This window comes from Nyctibius grandis, chromosome 35 (genome assembly GCF_013368605.1).
Source record: "Nyctibius grandis isolate bNycGra1 chromosome 35, bNycGra1.pri, whole genome shotgun sequence".
Lineage (NCBI taxonomy): Eukaryota > Metazoa > Chordata > Aves > Nyctibiiformes > Nyctibiidae > Nyctibius > Nyctibius grandis.
In genome coordinates this window covers 686,295-704,656 of record NC_090692.1, presented here as the reverse complement: position 1 = coordinate 704,656, position 18,362 = coordinate 686,295, and the positions used below count along the sequence as shown (strand labels likewise).

The 18,362-nt window shown below is 51.4% G+C and overlaps 1 protein-coding gene across 6 annotated transcripts in view; it reads right to left on the bottom strand.

The window, feature by feature from the left end:
* Window positions 1-18,362, bottom strand: part of BRD4 (bromodomain containing 4) — a 64,166-nt gene that overhangs the window by 22,617 nt on the left and 23,187 nt on the right. For 5 of the 6 annotated variants that reach the window (XR_011049966.1, XM_068421753.1, XM_068421751.1 and 2 more), the window contains 10 exons: window positions 18,162-18,273; window positions 15,924-16,242; window positions 14,892-15,029; window positions 11,977-12,112; window positions 10,339-10,622; window positions 8,958-9,317; window positions 6,858-6,986; window positions 3,921-4,130; window positions 2,363-2,562; window positions 20-321 (listed from right to left, as the gene is read on the bottom strand). Coding sequence is in view for 5 of the 6 variants with exons in the window: in XM_068421753.1 (XP_068277854.1) it covers window positions 20-321; window positions 2,363-2,562; window positions 3,921-4,130; window positions 6,858-6,986; window positions 8,958-9,317; window positions 10,339-10,622; window positions 11,977-12,112; window positions 14,892-15,029; window positions 15,924-16,242; window positions 18,162-18,181 (2,098 nt within the window). In the remaining variant the exon portion in view is untranslated. The remainder of the gene's footprint in view (window positions 1-19; window positions 322-2,362; window positions 2,563-3,920; window positions 4,131-6,857; window positions 6,987-8,957; window positions 9,318-10,338; window positions 10,623-11,976; window positions 12,113-14,891; window positions 15,030-15,923; window positions 16,243-18,161; window positions 18,274-18,362) is intronic. The other variant, XM_068421754.1, reaches the window with a different exon arrangement.

The following is an 18,362-nucleotide window of genomic DNA, read 5'->3' as shown; positions in this document are numbered from 1 at the left end:
AAGGCTAAACCAAAGGTACCTTGCGGTTTCCTCTTCTTCCGCAAACAGGACGTGACGTATCGCTCCAGCTCCCGCAGGGTGGAGGGCTTCAACGTCTCGAAGTCGATCTCGATCTCGTCGGGGTTGGAGTTCTTGAGCGAGGGCTCCCGCGACTGGATGATGTGCACGACGCGGCCCAGCTTCTCCCCGGGGAGTTTGTTGATGTCCAGGCTCAGCTGCCTCTTCTCCTCGTAGGACATGGGCTTGCACTTGTCCTCCTCCTCCGACTCGTAGGCTGGAGGGGGCTTGCTGCTCTTCACCGGCACGGGCTCCTTCTTACTACTTAACAACAAGTAGAAAATGTTATTACGGAACACACCGGAACGCCAAAACGCTGCCGCTCGGGTCTAACCTCTTAAACCCGACCCCAAAACCACGCCAGGTCTAAGATTGGGACTTTCTGTCCTGGAAACGGGCATCGTTTTCATTTAGAGCTTGAGCTTGAAGCTCAACCACAAGGCTGGGGTGCAGAAAGCTGAGCTCAACCTGCTCTTAAGACACCCACAGCTGAGCTCAACCTGCTCTTAGACACCCAAGGTTGAGTTCAACCTGATATTAGACACCCAAGGCTATGTTCAACCTGCTCATAGACACCCAAGGTTGAGTTCAACCTCCTCTTAGACACCCAAAGCTGAGCTCAACTCACTGTCAGATACCCAAGACTGAGCTCAACCTGACGTTGGACACCCAAAGCCGACTCAATCTGCTCTTAGCCATCCAAAGCTGAGTTCAACCTGCTCTTAAGACACCCAAAGCCGAGTTCAACCTGTTCATAGACACCCAAAGCCGAGTTCAACCTGCTCGTAGACACCCAAAGCCGAGTTCAACCTGCTCGTAGACACCCAAAGCTGAGTTCAACCTGCTATTAAGACACCCTAGGATGAGTTCAACCTGCTCTTAGACACCCAGAGCTGAGTTCAACCTGCTATTAGACACCCAAGGCTGAGTTCAACCTGCTCATAGACACCGAAGGCTGAGTTCAACCTGCTCATAGACACCCAAGGTTGAGTTCAACCTGCTCATAGACACCCAAAGCTGAGTTCAGCCTCCTCTTAGACACCCAAAGCTGAGCTCAACCTGCTCTTAAGACACCCAAGGTCAAGCTCAACTCACTGTCAGACAAGATAGCTGAGATCAACCTGCTGTTAAGACACCCAAGGTTGAGCTCAACCTGCTGTTAATAGACCCAAGGTTGAGCTCAACTCACTGTTAGACAAGAAGGCTGAGCTCAACCTGACGTTGGACACCCAAAGCCGAGCTCAATCTGCTGTCAAACACCCAAGGCTGAGCTCAACCTGCTCTTAGCCACCCAAAGCCGAGCTCAACCTGCTCTTAGCCACCCAAAGCCGAGCTCAACCTGCTCTTAGCCACCCAAAGCCGAGCTAGCCGTCCCAACACGGCTCCAGGAGATCGTTCAGAGCAGCCGGAGTGGCTCCGGAGCACAATTCCTTCCGTCCACACTTGGCCAGACCAAGGCTCAACTGCTGCTGCCCGTTTCTTGCCAGGAAAGGCACGAGGTTGGGCTGTTCCAGAGCGGGACAGACCGGACGGAGAAGTTAAACCCAGCATTAGTAAGAAGGGAAAAAAATCCCAACTCCGGGGACTCCTTGACATCACCGTTGGGGTTACCTACTCCCCAAACCCGGCGGGAGGGAGGGTGGGAGATCTTTATCCCACCGTTCGCAGCGGATTTAGTACCAACGCAGTTAAGGAATTAAGTTTGGGTAGAAAATCACCCCAGAATTAGTCAAGGCTGAGGTTAACGCCACCACGGACGGTCCGTTTCCCTCAACCTCTTGCCGTGTCCGTTGGGGTTTAGTCACACTAAACGCGTGACAGAGCCAAGCTCCAAGTTCTTGCTTATTTTTTTCTCCTGTGTTATTTCCTTCTTTCTTAATTTCATCTCCTTAAACGTGCCCAACGACCCCTTTTCACCTCAGGTTTAACACCGAGATCTCGCCTCCTCTTCGAGCCAGCAGCTGTTAAGCAGCAGAGACTGGGCTCTCGGCAGCTTATCTCTTAAATTTAAACCGTACAGCTTGCAAAAAAGGGAGATGGAGGAAAATTTAAGAGGATTCGAGGGTTTGAGATGCAACAGAGTGATTTTTTTCCCCACTTTCTCCCGTACTCGGCACATTCCCAGCAGCATCAGCCCTGAAAAACGACACTGAACTCATGGGTGGAGCCTTGACCTTGAGCCAACGCCTCGGCTTTGCCGCGTTCCTCATCAAGAATCTTCCGTATCGCTAATTAGCAAAAAAGGATTAAAAAAAGAGATAAATAGCGGTAAAAGGGCAGGTGATGGAAGAGGGACGGGGCCGACCTGGAGGTACTGGTGGTGCTGTTGCTCTTCTTGGTCTTCTTGGGCGGCGGTTCCTTGGCTTTGCTTTTCTTGGCGTCTTCCAGCTCTTCCTTCTTTTTGTGCTTCTCTTTCTTCTTCTCCTTCTTGTCTTTCTCTTTTTTCTTTGGTTTGTTCTGCTGCGGCTGGGACAAGGCTGCGAGCTGCTCGTGCACGGCTTTGAGCTGAGAGACACAGACAAAAAAAATCAAGATACTTTCACCCTAATATTTTTTTCCCTAATAATTAATTTCTTTTCCTCTACTAACGTTTTCTTATTAATTAAATTAAGTCAGTTCTTCCACCCTGATTTCTGTATATCAAAGTGTCGACGGCTGCAAGAGGATGGAGACCTCTTCATGGGTATTTCTCCCTGCTAAGGCTCCCTTCGTCAGCACTAGGGACGCTTTAATTACTGGCGCTAACGATGCCATGAATGGGGAAGATGCGGGAGATAAGGCAAGGGATTGGAGCATCACTCGTTATCTCACAGGCTTTCCTCACACCAGGGAAATCCTCGCTCCAGCCCATGAGTTCAGGCTGTCCTGGAGTGTCCTCTGCCTGCTCAGGACCATCCAGCTCAGCTGGAAAGCTGCCCGGGGGAAAAGGACCTGGGCGTGTTGGTTGATGGCCGCTGAATATAAGCCAGCGGCGTGCTCAGGTGGCCAAGAAGGCCACCAGCATCCTGGCTTGGATCAGCACTGGTGTGGCCAGCAGGACTAGGGCAGGGATCGTCCCCCTGGACTCGGCACTGGGGAGGCCGCACCTCGAATCCTGGGTGCAGTTTTGGGCCCCTCATGACAAGAAAGACCTTGAGGTGCTGGAGCGAGTCCAGAGAGGGCAACGAGGGTGGTGAAGGGTCTGGAGCCCGAGGAGAAGGGTCTGGAGAAGTTGTGAGGAGCAGCTGAGGGAGCTGGGGTGGGTCAGTATGGAGAAAAGGACGCTCAGGGGAGACCTTCTCGCTCTCTACAATGACCTGAGAGGTTGTAGTGAGGTCGGTCTCTTCTCCCAAGTATGAGAGGAAACGGCCTCCAGTTGCCCCAGGGGAGGTTTAGGTTGGAGATCAGGGACAATTTCTTCCCCCAAAGGGTTGTCAAGCACTGGCACAGGCTGCCCAGGGCAGTGGTGGAGTCCCCATCCCTGGGGGGACCTAAAAGCCGTGGAGATGTGGTGCTGAGGGACATGGGTTAGTGGTGGGCTGGGCAGTGCTGGGTTATGGTTGGACTCGATGATCTTAAAGGTCCTTCCCAATCCAAACGATTCCATGATTCTCTGCCTGCTCAGGAGTGTCCTGCCTGCTCAGAAGCCACCACCCAGGTGCAGGCAGCAAACCCCTGCGGTTGGGGACCATCCTGCATGTCCTAACAGGAACCAGAAGGATCATCCTGAAAAGCTCCACATCCTCCGTGCTTCACTTTTAACAATTTTGGGGCGCTTTGCAGCTGATGGTCACTACTGTGCCTTCAGAAAGACCCCGAAGCCCCCAAGTTCAAGAAGAAGGGACACGTTGGACACCCCTAACCCATCACGACGGAGGCGGTACCTGTTCCTGGAGCTCCGCTAACCGCTGAGCTCGCTCTTCCTCGGAATCATCCGACGAGCTGTCGCTGTCGGAAGAGCTGTCACTGCTGCTGTCACTAGATGAAGGGGGAACCACCTTGGTGGGAGGTGGCACCACCACGGGAGAAGAAGCTGGAATCACAGGTTCCTCCGGTTCATCCGGCATCTTGGCGAAGCGCATCTCAAACACGTCCTGAAAAGAGAAGGAAAAACAACGTAAGGTTTGAGAGTCGGATACTACAAGTGTGGTTGTGATCTCCAGGCTGTTCCCTACAGACTCGTGGTCTCTACCCAACGAATCACCACACCGTGTGTCGCAGACAAGATAATTTCCTGAAAGCTTCAAGTCCACTTGGAATTTTAACCATCTCCAAGATTGTTTTGGGGGGAAAATTTACCGGCAAGAAGGACAGGACTCATTTAAAAGTCGCATTGTCCAGGTTCTTGAGATCTTCTACAGGTTCTTGAGATCTTCTACAGGTTCTTCTGCAATGGATTCGTGCTTGCAACTCCACTTCTCGTCAGCCCGCCTGGATTTTCCCAACCCACATCCCGTGAAAACCACCTCGATTCTACCCAAACACTTGCACAAGGACATTTCCCGTTACCCTCCAGAGCGATGGGTGCGAAGCTGGTTTAATTCCCGTCATCCCAACGACGGGAAAGTCCTTTTTTTCTCCTAAAGCCTGCGAGGAAAATCCGTTTTCACTTAAACCCAAGACAAGGCAGGTAAGGTGGGACACCCTGGTTGTGTTTAGAGCCTAGTTTTATTTCTCAGTGCCTGCTGACATCGTTTGAAGGTTTTTGATGTGTTTTTTTAGTTTCCCAGAAGAGGAATGAGTGCCACTTCCATCCAAAAAGACATTTTCTTCCCCCAAGGTGCCACCTTGCGAAGGGTGAAGCACTCGCAAACAAAACATGCCATTTTTTTGCATCTCCTAGAAGGCGAGACCCCAAAACAGGCTCGATTCACCTGCTTTGAGGTGTTTTGAAGTCAGGCATTTACTTCTGAGCGTAGCGACTCCCAGAAGACTCAAGTGATGGTGGGAAGGAGAACCCAAAGACAGCACAAGCGTCGGCGGCCACCTCTTCAACACAGAGTCGTAACAAAAGATCATTTCTCCTCCTACCCAAAAGTTTGACTTTCAGCCTCTAATTCCTATTTATTTTTCTTACTCTCCACGTCCCGGGTGCAGCCGCTTTGACCCCAAACCCACCAGAACAGCTCTGCAGCTTCTTTCTAAAACCCAACGGACTATAAATGCGCGTTCGTATAGATTCAGACTTTGCCAAAAACCCTTCAGCAAATCAAACACCCCATGACATCAAATCACGTTGATTTAACTCATCCTCTCCAGCGCAGGAGCGACGTTTTCCTTCTCGAAGGCTTCCAGCTCTTCTAGTTCCGGCTCATCCTCATGATCTGAAGGACCTGTTGGGTTCTCCTCTACCTCGACAGACGTTATTTTTCCACCCTCTTTCTTAAACGTGAGGAGACGAAGCGCTGCTGGACGGCATTTCTCCATCCTCAGCCTCCTCGTGCCTTTATTCCGAGGGTTTTTTGCAGCAGCCATGGCTTTTCCAGGCACTGTAGACGTTGCTTTGCTGCTTCCATCTGCTGGCAGAAATGCCCTCGGCTTCGTTCACGTGCTCAGGCTCAAATTGCAGGAGAAGGAGAAGAAAATGCTGGAGGAAAAGAGACTTCCCAGCTCCTCCAGCAATGGCATCGCTTGTGGGACATAAACTTGTCACTGATTCACTACACTTAATGAGTGTTTATAATCTAATTAGTGTTCTCCATGAACCAGAAAGTCCAGTCCTCGATTATTACCAGCAGGCAACGCTACACCACCGTATATATTCCATTTTTAAATTCTCTAGGGTCAGAAATAAAACCTTCCTCGCTTTTTTGTACACTGATCTAGTCTTCTAATTAACAGGAAAGCTCATTTAAAGTTACTTTGTGTGAAATTAAAAAGCAATCTGTCAATTTGGAAGGATCCAGGTGATGAGACGCTCTCGGTGTCCGAAGGATCCTTAGGAATCCACCCAGGAATGGAGGAAGGTCCTACGGAGGGATCTGGCCAGGTTGGATCGATGGGTCGAGATCAACGGCGTGAGGTTCAACAAGAACAAGGGCCGGGTCTGACACTTGGGCCACCACAAGCCCACGCACTTCAAGAGAGATGTTGAGGTGTTGGAGCGAGTGCAGAGGAGGGCGACCAAGCTGGGGAAGGGTCTGGAGGGTCTGACCTGCGAGGAGCGGCTGAGGGAGCTGGGGGGGTTTAGCCTGGAGAAGAGGAGGCTCAGAGGTGACCTTAGTGCAGTCTACAACTACCTGAAGGGAGGCTGGAGCGGACAGTCGGCCTCTTCTCCCAGGCAACCAGCAACAGGACAAGAGGACACAGCCTCAAGCTTCGCCAGGGGAGGGTCAGGTTGGCCATGAGGAAGCATTTCTTCTCAGCAAGGGTCATTAGACATTGGAAGGGGCTGCCCAGGGAGGTGGTGGAGTCACCATCTCTGGAGGGGTTGAAGACAAGACTGGACATAGCACTTAGTGCTCTGGGCTAGTTGCCATGGTGGTGTCAGGGCAATGGTTGGACTCGTTGAGCCCAGAGGGCTCTTCCAACCTCATTGATTCTGGGATTCTCTGCGCCTGCTGGAGCTCGGTCTCTCCCAGATCCACTCCTCCTTCCATTTCAGCCAGGTGAGCCGGCGCAGCAGCACGTAATTACCGAGAAACGAGGGAATCGAGGTGGTTTTGTGGAGCGTGGGCTTCACTCAAGACGTGGGGCTGCTTTAGCAGCTCATTCACTAATTACAAACTCATCAGGAACGAGCAGAGAGCAGAAAACTCCACCGTAAGAACGACGGAAGAGGTCATCAAAAAAAGCACAATCAAGCAAGTACTGTCACTTACCTGCAGTTTCCGTGCCATGGCCACCACCTCGTGGTCGGCGGGGTTGTACTTATAGCAGTTGGAGAACATCAATCGTACGTCCGCCGCGAATTCCTGAGCGTCTCGGTATTCCCGGTTCTCCAGTTTGGACTAGAAAGGTGAGAAGAGGGAAAAAAACCCAACAAAACTCTCTATTAATAGTGCAAACACATCAAATCGATCGATCGAGACGATCGAAGCTCCGCGGGACCCATGGATTTCGCACACCCGTTTTCTCCCTACGTTGGAACAACTAATTTTGGTCAAAACGACTAATTTTGGTCTAACAAAGGATTGTGGCTGGTTTATAGAAAATTAAGAGCTGACTACAGGCATCCTCAGTGATGCTCAGGACTACGTGCTCTCCAAGCCACCTTCTCACTGTCTACGTGGTTGACAGCAGCTCCATGGTTCGAATGAAGAACCAAGTGGGGATGCTGCGTTGAAGAGTGGTGTTGAAAACGAGGAGTATGAACCCTGTCTCTCCTTGACCTTGACCAAGAAGGGCTGAACCTCCATGTGCGCCCAAGATCATGTGTTAGCAGAATAATCTGGTGAGCTTTGCTCACATCGTTCCCTTAGGAGGATCTCAAGAGTTGGTTTAACGGCATTGAGAGGGACAGAGGACACCAGGACGGTCCTTCCACCCAACGATGGAAGACGACGACGGGCTTTGTTGACGCAGGGGACAGGATTCAACCATCTCACCTGCTTTCCATCATCCACCTTTCCTCCAGGAACCATGCTGGTGTCTCTAGAGCTTGGACACCTCCACCTCAGCAGGACACAGACCTGCTCCTGTCCCAAGCCTACGTGGAGCCTAGTGGAGTGATGCCAGTGGAGAAAGCCTTGAGATGACCCCTCATCCCCCTGCGAAGGCTGCATCCAGCTGCGGCAACACCAGCTGAGCCAAGAGAAGCTTCACACTTCCTTCTCTGGGAAAGCAGGGTTGAGTTGGACAACTGGAAGATGGAGAACGCTCAACAGCTGTCTTGGCAACATCTGCCAAGGGTGACCTCAGAGACGCAACCCTGCCAGACAGTTGGGTAGCGAGATGTACAGGCAACTACAGACGTGCAAGACCTAACGCTCATCGCCGGCCAGTCCAGAGGAGAAAGGAGAAAGCCAAAGCCAAGAATTTAATTTGGCATCTCCAAGGGTTTGGCCCACCGAGATCCTACAGATCCAAAACACCGTGACGAAGGAAGAGCCGCGATCCTCGTTGGCTTCAGCCCTGGTGTAACCTCGGCAAGGAGCGGGCTGAGGAAAACCTCACTCCTCTGGTTTTACAACGCGGACCCAAACTGGGTGAAGCAGGAGTTAAAGCCCAGCTTAAACTGCCTGCATGGGAGCTCATCGCTTAGCTAAAAAGTTAGAGACTTCTAAATCATTAATTAAGGTTTGATAATGAAGAAGTCGAAGACTTCTAAATCATGAATTAAGTTTGATACTAAAAAGTTAAAAGCCTTTAAGTTCTGAATTAAGTTTGATACTACGAAGTTAAAACACTTCTAAATAAGGAATTAAGGTTTCCCAGAGACTTGTAAATCATGAATTAACATTTAAAAGGAGAAACACAGGTGACTTCACAGTCGCCTGTTAAAATTAAACAACTCCAATGATTAATTAACGTTTCAAGGGGAAACGTGAATGAATTTGCAGTTGCTCCTTAAAAGGAAGCAATTTTCAACTGAAGGGAACTACCTGCGCTTAAGAGAAGTTGGATTTAGACAGACAACTGCAGAAAGACGGGCCTGTATGTTAAAAAGAATCGAAAATGGGGTTGGTTTAAATTAAATCTTCTTATTCTTGGGATTTATGCTCTCTGAGGCCACCTCCTGGGCTAAAAAACAAAGCGGAGAGTTCTACAGGAACGGAAATTTTCTATAAAAAACCCCATGCGAGCGTTTCCGAAGAGCCTCTAACAGCAAGAAGAGAAGGGGAGAGACGGAATGTACCAGAAACCCACGGCCCAAAAATATCTGGCAGATGCCTGAAGACGCCTTGTGTAAGCACACGGGGAGAAAATGATATTTTTTCTGCTCAGACCCCCGCTTCCCCCTCCTAAAAACCTGAGCTTACTTTGATCGTGCTCAGATCCATGGGATGTTTAATGATATCGCAATAATCGTGCAGTCCCAGCGCTTCCACATCCACGGGTTTGTAGAAGGGCCAGGCGTAGGCAGCGTGTTTCTTGGCGAACATCTCCTTGATGATCCCGCTGCAGTATTTTAACTGCTCGGATATTTTACTACTCTTTTCTACTACGTGTTGTTGAGAGTCGGGTACGTCCTTCTTTGGAGGTTTCACCGGGCGGCTGCTTTCCCGGCGCGGACCCACTTTGGTAGGTTTGGGTTCGGCGGGCAGCGATGATGAGTCGTGAATTGGGTCGATGGTCGTTGGTGTCGTGGTGTCTGCTTTCCTCTTCACTCCTTTTTTTGTCTAGAACCGAGCAAATAAAACAATATTATTTTCAGCATCATGTTTTTGGCTTCAATTGAGTTGTGTTTCTTGTAGCATTTGACTCGGATTCACCATTGCTATGACTCAAGACTCACGGCAACGCTCCAAGAAGGACACTGGAAGCCCTTCTAAAAATATTCAGGTATTGTTGACCTGTACCAAGCTCTAGAGAAAAATATATGGGTTATCTCCATCATACCACTAAAGGTCAAGGGCACGAGTCACTTCAGCAAGTCAAGATTGTCTTCCTGAGTCACACAAAGCTCAAGGAAGGAAGGTTTTAAGAGGATGAACGGGGTTTCCAGGGTGGAATTCATCACCTCTAACTTTAACTGGTGTTTAACTGGTCACCGTAAGCTCTTCGTGTTCCTCAAAACATGAATTTTTGGACCAAACTGTGGCCGTTCGCCCTAAAACGCGACTCCAGCGGCAAAGCTAAGGGCGACCCGCTTGACCTGCTTTTAGCTTCGCCAGGGGAGGGTCAGGTTGGACATCAGGAAGCATTTCTTCTCAGCAAGGGTCATTAGACACTGGAAGGGGCTGCCCAGGGCAGTGGTGGAGTCACCGTCTCTGGAGGGATCTAAAAGCCGTGGAGATGTGGTGCTGAGGGACATGGTTAGTGGTGGCCTTGGCAGTGTTGGGTTAACGGTTGGACTTGATGGTCTTAAAGGTCCCAACCAAAGGTCCCAACCTTAAAGGTTCCCAACCAAAAGCTCCTTTCCAAGCATTTCTTTTCAGAAAAGGTCATTAGACACTGGAAGGGGCTGCCCAGGGAGGTGGTGGAGTCACCATCTCTGGGGGGGTTTAAGACAAGACTGGACATGGCACTTAGTGCCACGGTCTAAGTTGCCATGGTGGTGTCAGGGCAATGGTTGGACTCGATGAGCCCAGAGGGCTCTTCCAACCTCACTGATTCTGGGGTTCTGTGACCGACCACTGTGTTTCTACGCTGTGAGGACAATTTCAGCAGTCACGTTAAGATAATTAAGGAACCACTCACCTTCACGGGCTGGGCGGGTGTCGGGATAACGGGAGGATGAGGCTGGATGGGCTGGGGAGCCGGGGCTGGCGGCGCGGGGGCCTGGGGAGCAGGCGGAGGCGGCGCGGGAGGTTGAGGAGGCACCATCGTCATTACCGGGGCCTGAACGATGAGGTCGGGGGTGACGGAAGGGAAGGAATGAGTCGTCTGCGCAGACGGGAGGTTCTGCTGCGGCGCCGGCGTCTGCGCCGGGGACGACGCTTGGGTGGCGTTCGGTACCGTGGATGATCCTGGTTTGGATGACACTGTCGAGAGAACAGAAAGGAAGGGTTGCTTCTCTCTTCCAATTTTATTGTTTTAATGGGAAAAACAATTAATGCTCTGTAATAACACCATTTAAAGAACATTCTTCATTAGATAATTAATATCTCGCAGTTCTCCTTCTTGAGCAACGAGGCGGGGACAAACATCAGCTACGTTTGCCTTCACGAGGATTATTCCCCCACCTCGGGGGGAATAACCCCACACACCAGTATGGGCTGGGGGTTGACCTGCTGGAAAGCAGCTCTGCGGAGAAGGACCTGGGAGTTGTGGTGGACACCAAGTTCCCCATGAGCCAACAATGTGAACCAAGATTGGCCAGGAAGGCCAATGGTGTCCTGGGGTGCGTGAGGAAGAGTGTGGGCAGCATGTCAAGGGAGGTTCTCCTCCCCCTCTACACCGCCTTGGTGAGGCCACACCTGGAGTAACTGTGGGCAGTTCTGGGCCCCCCAGTTCAAGAAAGACAAGGAGCTACTAGAGAGAGTCCAGCAGAGGGGTACAGAGATGGTCAGAGGGCTGGAGCATCTCTGCTGCGAGGAGAGGCTGAGGGAGCTGGGGCTGTTCAGCTGGAGAAGAGCAGACTGAGGGGGGATCTTGTCAACGGTCACAAATACCTCGGGGGGGTGTCACGGGGATGAGGCCAGACTCTTCTCAGTGGTGCCCAGCGCCAGGACAAGGGGCAACGGACACAAACTGAGACACGGGAAGTTCCATCTGAATATGAGGAGGAACTTCTTGACTTTGAGGTTGCCAGAGCCCTGGCACAGGCTGCCCAGGGAGGGGGGGAGTCTCCTTCTCTGGAGATATTGAAACCCGCCTGGACACGACCCTGTGCGACGTGCTCTGGGTGACCCTGCTTTGGCCGGGGTTGGGCTCGATGATCTCCAGAGGCCCCTTCCAACTCTGACCAGTCTGCGACTCTGTGATTCCATGAAAAGCCAGGAACGACAACGTTCCACCAGCACCAGCACGACACGTGCCTCGGCAGCACCTTATTTACTGCAAAGTCTGTCCCCAACACTCCCCCCTGCCAAAAACAACGCCCAGAAGCCACAGACGAGGGATTTTAAGACTTCACTTAGTCCTGCCTTTTAGCTAAGCAAGAGCACGAGGCAGCCGTCCTCCTTCCCATCCAATTTTAGACTCAATTTTAGATTCTTGACACAATCAAGTGAGGCACCGAGAACACCGACGACCACAGCGACCCTGTGGAAGGTTTAATTAACACCCCAATTAACCAACCCCATTTCCGTAGGATGAAACCGGGACCAGGGCTTGCAGTCAAGTCGCTGCATGAAACTGAGAACAGCTCGAACGTGGTACGAATAAGCCTCATACCTGCTTCCTTCCTCGCGCGTCCTCTCCCCTTCGTCTGGGCTATAACGATTTCCGTTTCCTCCTGGGTCATTTCGGAGATTTTTTGCAGGAAAAGCTTTTCCAGAGCTTCTGCCATTAAGACTATGTCATCCCCTGGCTGGAGGAAAAACACATACCATAAATTAGGCAAGACTTATACGGAAATATATGCCTTTATATCAATATATCTATAAAATTTCTTGATGGAAATGCTTCCAGAGAGAGGATTTTGTATTCTAGACGTAGGGATGGAGTGCACCCTCAGCAAATGTGCAGCTGACCCCAAGCTGGGTGGGAGTGTCGATCTGCTGGAGGGCAGGAAGGGTCTGCAGAGGGGTCTGGCCAGGTTGGATTGATGGGCCGAGACCAACAGCATGAGGTTCAACAAGAACAAGGGCCAGGTCTGACACTTGGGCCACACCAACCCCTCGCAGCGCTACGGGCTGGGGAAGAGTGGTGAGAAAGCGGCCTGGCGGAAAGAGCCCTGGGGGTGCTGATCGACAGCCGGCTAAACACGAGCCAGCAGTGTGCCCAGGTGGCCAAGAAGTCCAAAGGCATCCTGGCCTCTATGAGGACTAGTGTGGCCAGCTGGTCTAGGGAAGGGATTGTCCCTCTGTGCTTGGCACTGGTGAGGCCGCACCTTGAATCCTGTGTCCAGTTGTGGGTCCCGCACTTCAAGGAAGATGTTGAGGCGCTGGAGCGAGTGCAGAGGAGGGCGACCAAGGTGGGGAAGGGTCTGGAGGGTCTGACCTGCGAGGAGCGGCTGAGGGAGCTGGGGGGGTTTAGCCTGGAGAAGAGGAGGCTCAGAGGGGACCTTAGTGCAGTCTACAACTACCTGAAGGGAGGCTGGAGCGGACAGTCAGCCTCTTCTCCCAGGCAACCAGCGCTAGGACAAGAGGACACAGCCTCAAGCTTGGCCAGGGGAGGGTCAGGTTGGACATCAGAATAATTTCTTTTCAGCAAGGGTCATTAGATATTGGAAGGGGCTGCCCAGGGAGGTGGTGGAGTCATCATCTCTGGGGGGTTTAAGAAAAGACTGGACACGGCACTCAGTGCCCTGGTCTAGTTGCCATGGTGGTGTCAGGGCAACGGTTGGACTCGATGATCCCAGAGGGCTCTTCCAACCTCATTGATTCTGGGATTCTGTATTTTCACCCTCCTCAGCGCTGTTATTTCCATGATGGGACAGAGGAAAAGCGCACGGGATGCCGTCGCAAGCACCGAATACACGGTTAAATCCTCGCCCTAAAGGTCTTATATTTTATAGGTAAAACCAGATGCTGGGCAGGGCCATCACCAAGGAGATACATCAGAGGATAAACCCACATAAGATGTTCCCTGCGTGCGGCAAAGGCTCTTTTCCGAATGAAGGGAGGAGGGAAAACCGAGGGAAAGAAGGGAAGAGCTGGACTGATGCCAGTCAGTGCTTTCCACCGTGTGAGACACCCCCTGATGGTGGGTCTCGTGGAGGAGATCTCTCTGTAGAGCATCGGGGTAGGGGATAAAGAGCTCGGCACGGGCTTGGCAAGGAGATTCCCTCCCCCAAAAAGAAGATTTTTAATGAAGTTGATTATTGGGATCCTTTAGTTGTTGCTGAAGGAGAGGAGGGCACTAAGCAGGGCTCACAGATCCTGGGGGAGACGCCCGTGTTTGCGAAGGTCAAGGAGAGCAGAAGGGAGGACACCGAGAGGATGAGATCTTCTACCCAGAGGCGCCCTGCAGCACCGCAGGTGAGGAGAGCCGAGAGATACGAGGCTTTGAAGTCATTCATGGACAATAAAACCTGGCACAGAGGGAAGGGCAGGCAGCACCAGAACGTGAGTCGGGATCGATGCGAAGACAATAAACCAACGGCCATCGCTGTCACGACACGGCGACGCCAAGAGAAGGCAGCTCCGGCTCTGCCGTCGCCACGAGGCCGCTTAAAACCACGCTCACCCATCGGACGGCGTGCACAAACCTGCCCTGCCCACGGTTTGGAGGTTCCATAGAGATGTTTCTTTAGCTTAGATGATTTTTTTTTCTGCCTTCCAGCCCAGAGGGGACCAAGGAGGACACGGAAGCTCAAGGAGAAAGCTGGCAGGGGGAAACACCATGGTGGGAGAACGCTGCAGAAGACTTTAAGGTGTATATAAACAATTTGAAGCCTTTACGAGCCTTTACTTGTTCCAGTTGCATCATGATGGCTCAACCCAGAAAGGGCAACGGCCAAGGACATGGTTTTGAAGGACCAAAAGTGCTAATGATTGTTTCTTTGGAACCAACTAGGAAGATGTTGTGGAATATTTCTGAGAGGAGGAGGAAAAAAAGGTGATGGTGAAGCAACGGGGACGGAGAGAAAAGACCTGTGAGAAATGAACAGCAGAAACCAAACGGGAACAGAACCAAGCGGTGGAAAGGGCAGAGGTGGTCGGGGAAGGCCAAGGCTGGAGGCTCTGACCACGTCTCGCTGACTTTGAGGACGGCCGTAACCCCTTCGTTTGTTATTCACTGTCCTCTTGTTACTTAAGATAACAAACGAGCATCTTGTACTCAATTACAGCCTGGTGCCACCTCTGAGAGCCTTCTCCAACCCTCCAAGCTCCACCGTCACCCCCAGGTTTCGGTGGACACAGGCCGCTGTCCCACCACCACCGTCCGTGGAAACGCTCGGGGATGCTCCTCATCCGTCTGGATATTCATTCCCACGCCCCAGGCAGTTCCACTACCGGTTATAAAACCGTTTCTGGGGGATGTTTCTCACTGTCCAGAGGGGAATCTTCTACAAGGAGGTCAAGGTCAGGCACAGAAACTCAACGCATTGCTCCGTCCATCCCTGGTTTTTCCCTACCAGATTTTATAGGTTCAAATTTCAAGTTTTCCCTTGGAAAAAACGTCGATTCGGGCACTTTTCGTACCTTATTGTAGATGTAGCAGTTTGTAAACATCGTGTTAAAATCCTGGATACATTCTTGAGCGTTCCAGTAGTAGTTATTCTCCAAGCGTTTCTTTATTGTTCCCATATCCATCGGCGTTTTAATTATCTTATAATAATCCTGCAAAGGGCAAAGAGGGAGATGTCAGTGTGGGAACTGAAACATCCGCCGAGTTTAAGGGTCGGGGATTCCTCTGTCTCGTCCCCCGACCCACCTGGGTGAGATCTTCCAAGCCCAGCAGATACTGAGCTGCCAGACTTAGGCCTCCTCAGCCTCTTAAATTGGGATTTTTAATGAAACACAAGGACAAACCTCTGGTAGAGTAGTAATTTAACCCCAGAGGCATCAAAATTTCCCCATTTTGGGTTTTTGGTTGGCGACAGTGCCAGATAATTCCTAAAAATCTTACAGGAAATGAATGACCCTTCGTTGATGTGATGGACTAGAATAAACGAGCCCTAAATTATGCTTCGATCTCTGGCAGCTCCTTGGGTTTTACTCGAACTCCTCAGGGGGAGGGTGGCCTGCTCAAGGCAGGGAGTGGGCAATGGGAAGGGCTGCACCGTTCCCTTTCCCACCCGTGATGGGCCAGGCAGGACACAGGCGGGCAGCGACACAACCCTTGTGCAGCTGGAGAAGGGTTCTATGTCCATTAGAATCATGGAACCGTTTGGGTGGGGAAGGACCTTTAATGTCATCAAGTCCAACCATAACCCAACACTGCCAAGGCCACCACTAACCATGTCCCTCAACACCACATCTCCACGGCTTTTAGATCCCCCCAGGGATGGGGACTCCACCACTGCTCTGGGCAGCCTGTTCCAACACTTCACAACCCTTTGGGACCATTGAGCCCACCCATCAGACCATCGAGTCCACCCGTCAAGACCATCAAGTCCAACCATTAAAGATGGATTCTATGATTTCAGCAGAAGGGTGAACGCAGGCGCCAGGCCCCAACGGTCTCACTCCTTCCACCAAGAACCATCGTCTGGTCTTTTGATCTCTACTTACGGGGAGGTTCAGCTTGACGGCGTCTACAGGCTGCTGAAAAGGCCACGCAAACTGGTGCTTCCATAACGTCTTCAGCACCACCTTGAGCAGATACTGCAGCTGGTTGGTCTGTCGTTTGGGTTTGTTGGGGTTGGAGGTCTCCGGCGGAGGGGGATTAACGCCTACAGCAATGCCTTGTTGGGGTTGAGCCTGTGACTGCGTCGTAGACATCTGGGTGGTTTCTAGTCCATCCCCCATCACCGGCAAATTTCTCAGTCTCGTTCCAGGGCCGCTCTCTGCCGACATGTTATTGATCCCATTGCATTCCTCACCGGACACCCTGCAAAACAAGGCGGAGGGAGAAGAGGTCACTTCCACCCCAGGCTTTGGGGACAAGGGAGTGGCTTCAAAATAAAACCAGATCTCTGCCAGACTAGCTCAGGCCCCACTCGCTTAGTGACAGCGTTGGGTTGTCCCAACAAATGTCAACATTCCGTATCCCGGGGTAACACAGGACATCCCAAGGCCTTCCACGCTGCCTCTCCGCTCCTTAGCGAGCATTTTATCCCTGTTCTTGCCTAATCCGGTCAACGAGGACTCCAATGTTCTCCATAAAGAACCTTCGGTAACTCTAAACGAGGCTCTAACGAGCAAAACCCTGCTCGCTCTCGGCAGGTACCAGCTTCAGCTCCAGGGTTGGGGTTCAGCAACACCAGGAAGAGAAGTTGGTGTTGGCCAACTTTTAGCTCCAGCTAAGGGAGCACAGGGTGACACCTTTATCTCCTGTGAGCTCCTCAGGAGCACCCATCCCACCACCACGGGGTCAGCTAAGCCCAATTTCATGCCAAAAGATTGTCTTTTAGGTGAACGTTGAGCTTTGGCAGGATGACCTTCAGCTGAACCATGCAGTGGACAGACCCACATTTAATTCACACTATCTGCTTTCGGTAGATGATTTAGGTAGAAACTTGAGGGAGTTAATTTAAGTAGATAATCTTTAGGTAGATCATTTAGGTAGATAATCTTTAGGTAGATAATGGAGGTAGATAATTTAGGTAGATCATCTAGATAGACTATCTTTAGGTAGGTAACTTAGGTAGATCATCTAGCTAGATAATCTTTAGGTAGATAATCTTAAAAGTGGATAACCTAAGTAGATAATGTAGGTAGATAATTTAGATAATCTTTAGCTAAAGATGATCTACCTAAAGATTATCTACCTACCTAAAGATTATCTACCATGTCCATGTCCAGTCTTGTCTTAAACCCCTCCAGAGATGGTGACTCCACCACCTCCCTGGACAGCCCCTTCCAGTGTCTAATGACCCTTGCTGAGAAGAAATGCTTCCTCATGGCCAACCTGACCCTCCCCTGGCCAAGCTTGAGGCTGTGTCCTCTTGTCCTGTCGCTGGTTGCCTGGGACAAGAGGCCGACTGTCCGCTCCAACCTCCCTTCAGGCAGTTGTAGACTGCACTAAGGTCCCCTCTGAGCCTCCTCTTCTCCAGGCTAAACCCCCCCAGCTCCCTCAGCCGCTCCTCGCAGGTCAGACCCTCCAGACCCTTCCCCACCTTGGTCGCCCTCCTCTGCGCTCGCTCCAACACCTCAACGTTGAGGGGTGTTGATGTGGCCCAAGTGTCAGACCCGGCCCTTGTCCTTGTTGAACCTCACGCCGTTGGCCCATCGATCCAACCTGGCCAGATCCCTCTGCAGACCCTTCCTGCCCTCCAGCAGATCGACACTCCCACCCAGCTTGGGGTCAGCTGCACATTTACTGAGGGTGCACTCCATCCCTACGTCTAGATCATCTATAAAGATACTGAACAGCACCGGCCCCAGAACTGAGCCCTGGGGGACACCGCTAGTGACCGGCCGCCAGTTGGACTTTGCCCCATTCCCCACCACTCTCTGGGCCAGTTTTTAACCCATCCAAGAGTCCACCCAGCCAAGCCCCGGGCAGCCAGTTTGTCTGGGAGGATGCTGTGGGAGACAGTGTCAAATGCCTTGCTGAAGTCCAGACAGACTCCATGGTAGCAGGGAATCCGCCCGCTCTCCACCAGGGCAGACTGAACTCAAACCCAACATGATTTAAAAGCAATTTGACTCTCTCTCTCTTTTACCAAATTCCTTGAATTTTGCTTCGGGGCCGTGCTGATTCCTCTTCATATCAAAAGAGAAGCTCTCAAGTGATAAACCTGCTCGTAACGAGCGGCGGCCAAGCAAAAGGAATCCCCTTCTACTCACTGTGAGGGGCCACGTTACCTTGTAGGATACATCGCCATAAATTTTTGCCCCCAGAAAACGATGCGGAGTCAGAAGTCGCTTGGCTCGTCCATCGATCTTCCGTGGCTTCAGGCACAAACGCCTTTAGATACTGGAGTGGATGAAACAAAGCGATTAACCCAAAGCATCGATCCCAAAGCATCCAAAATGAAGGCCACACCTCCAGAAAATTAATGATTT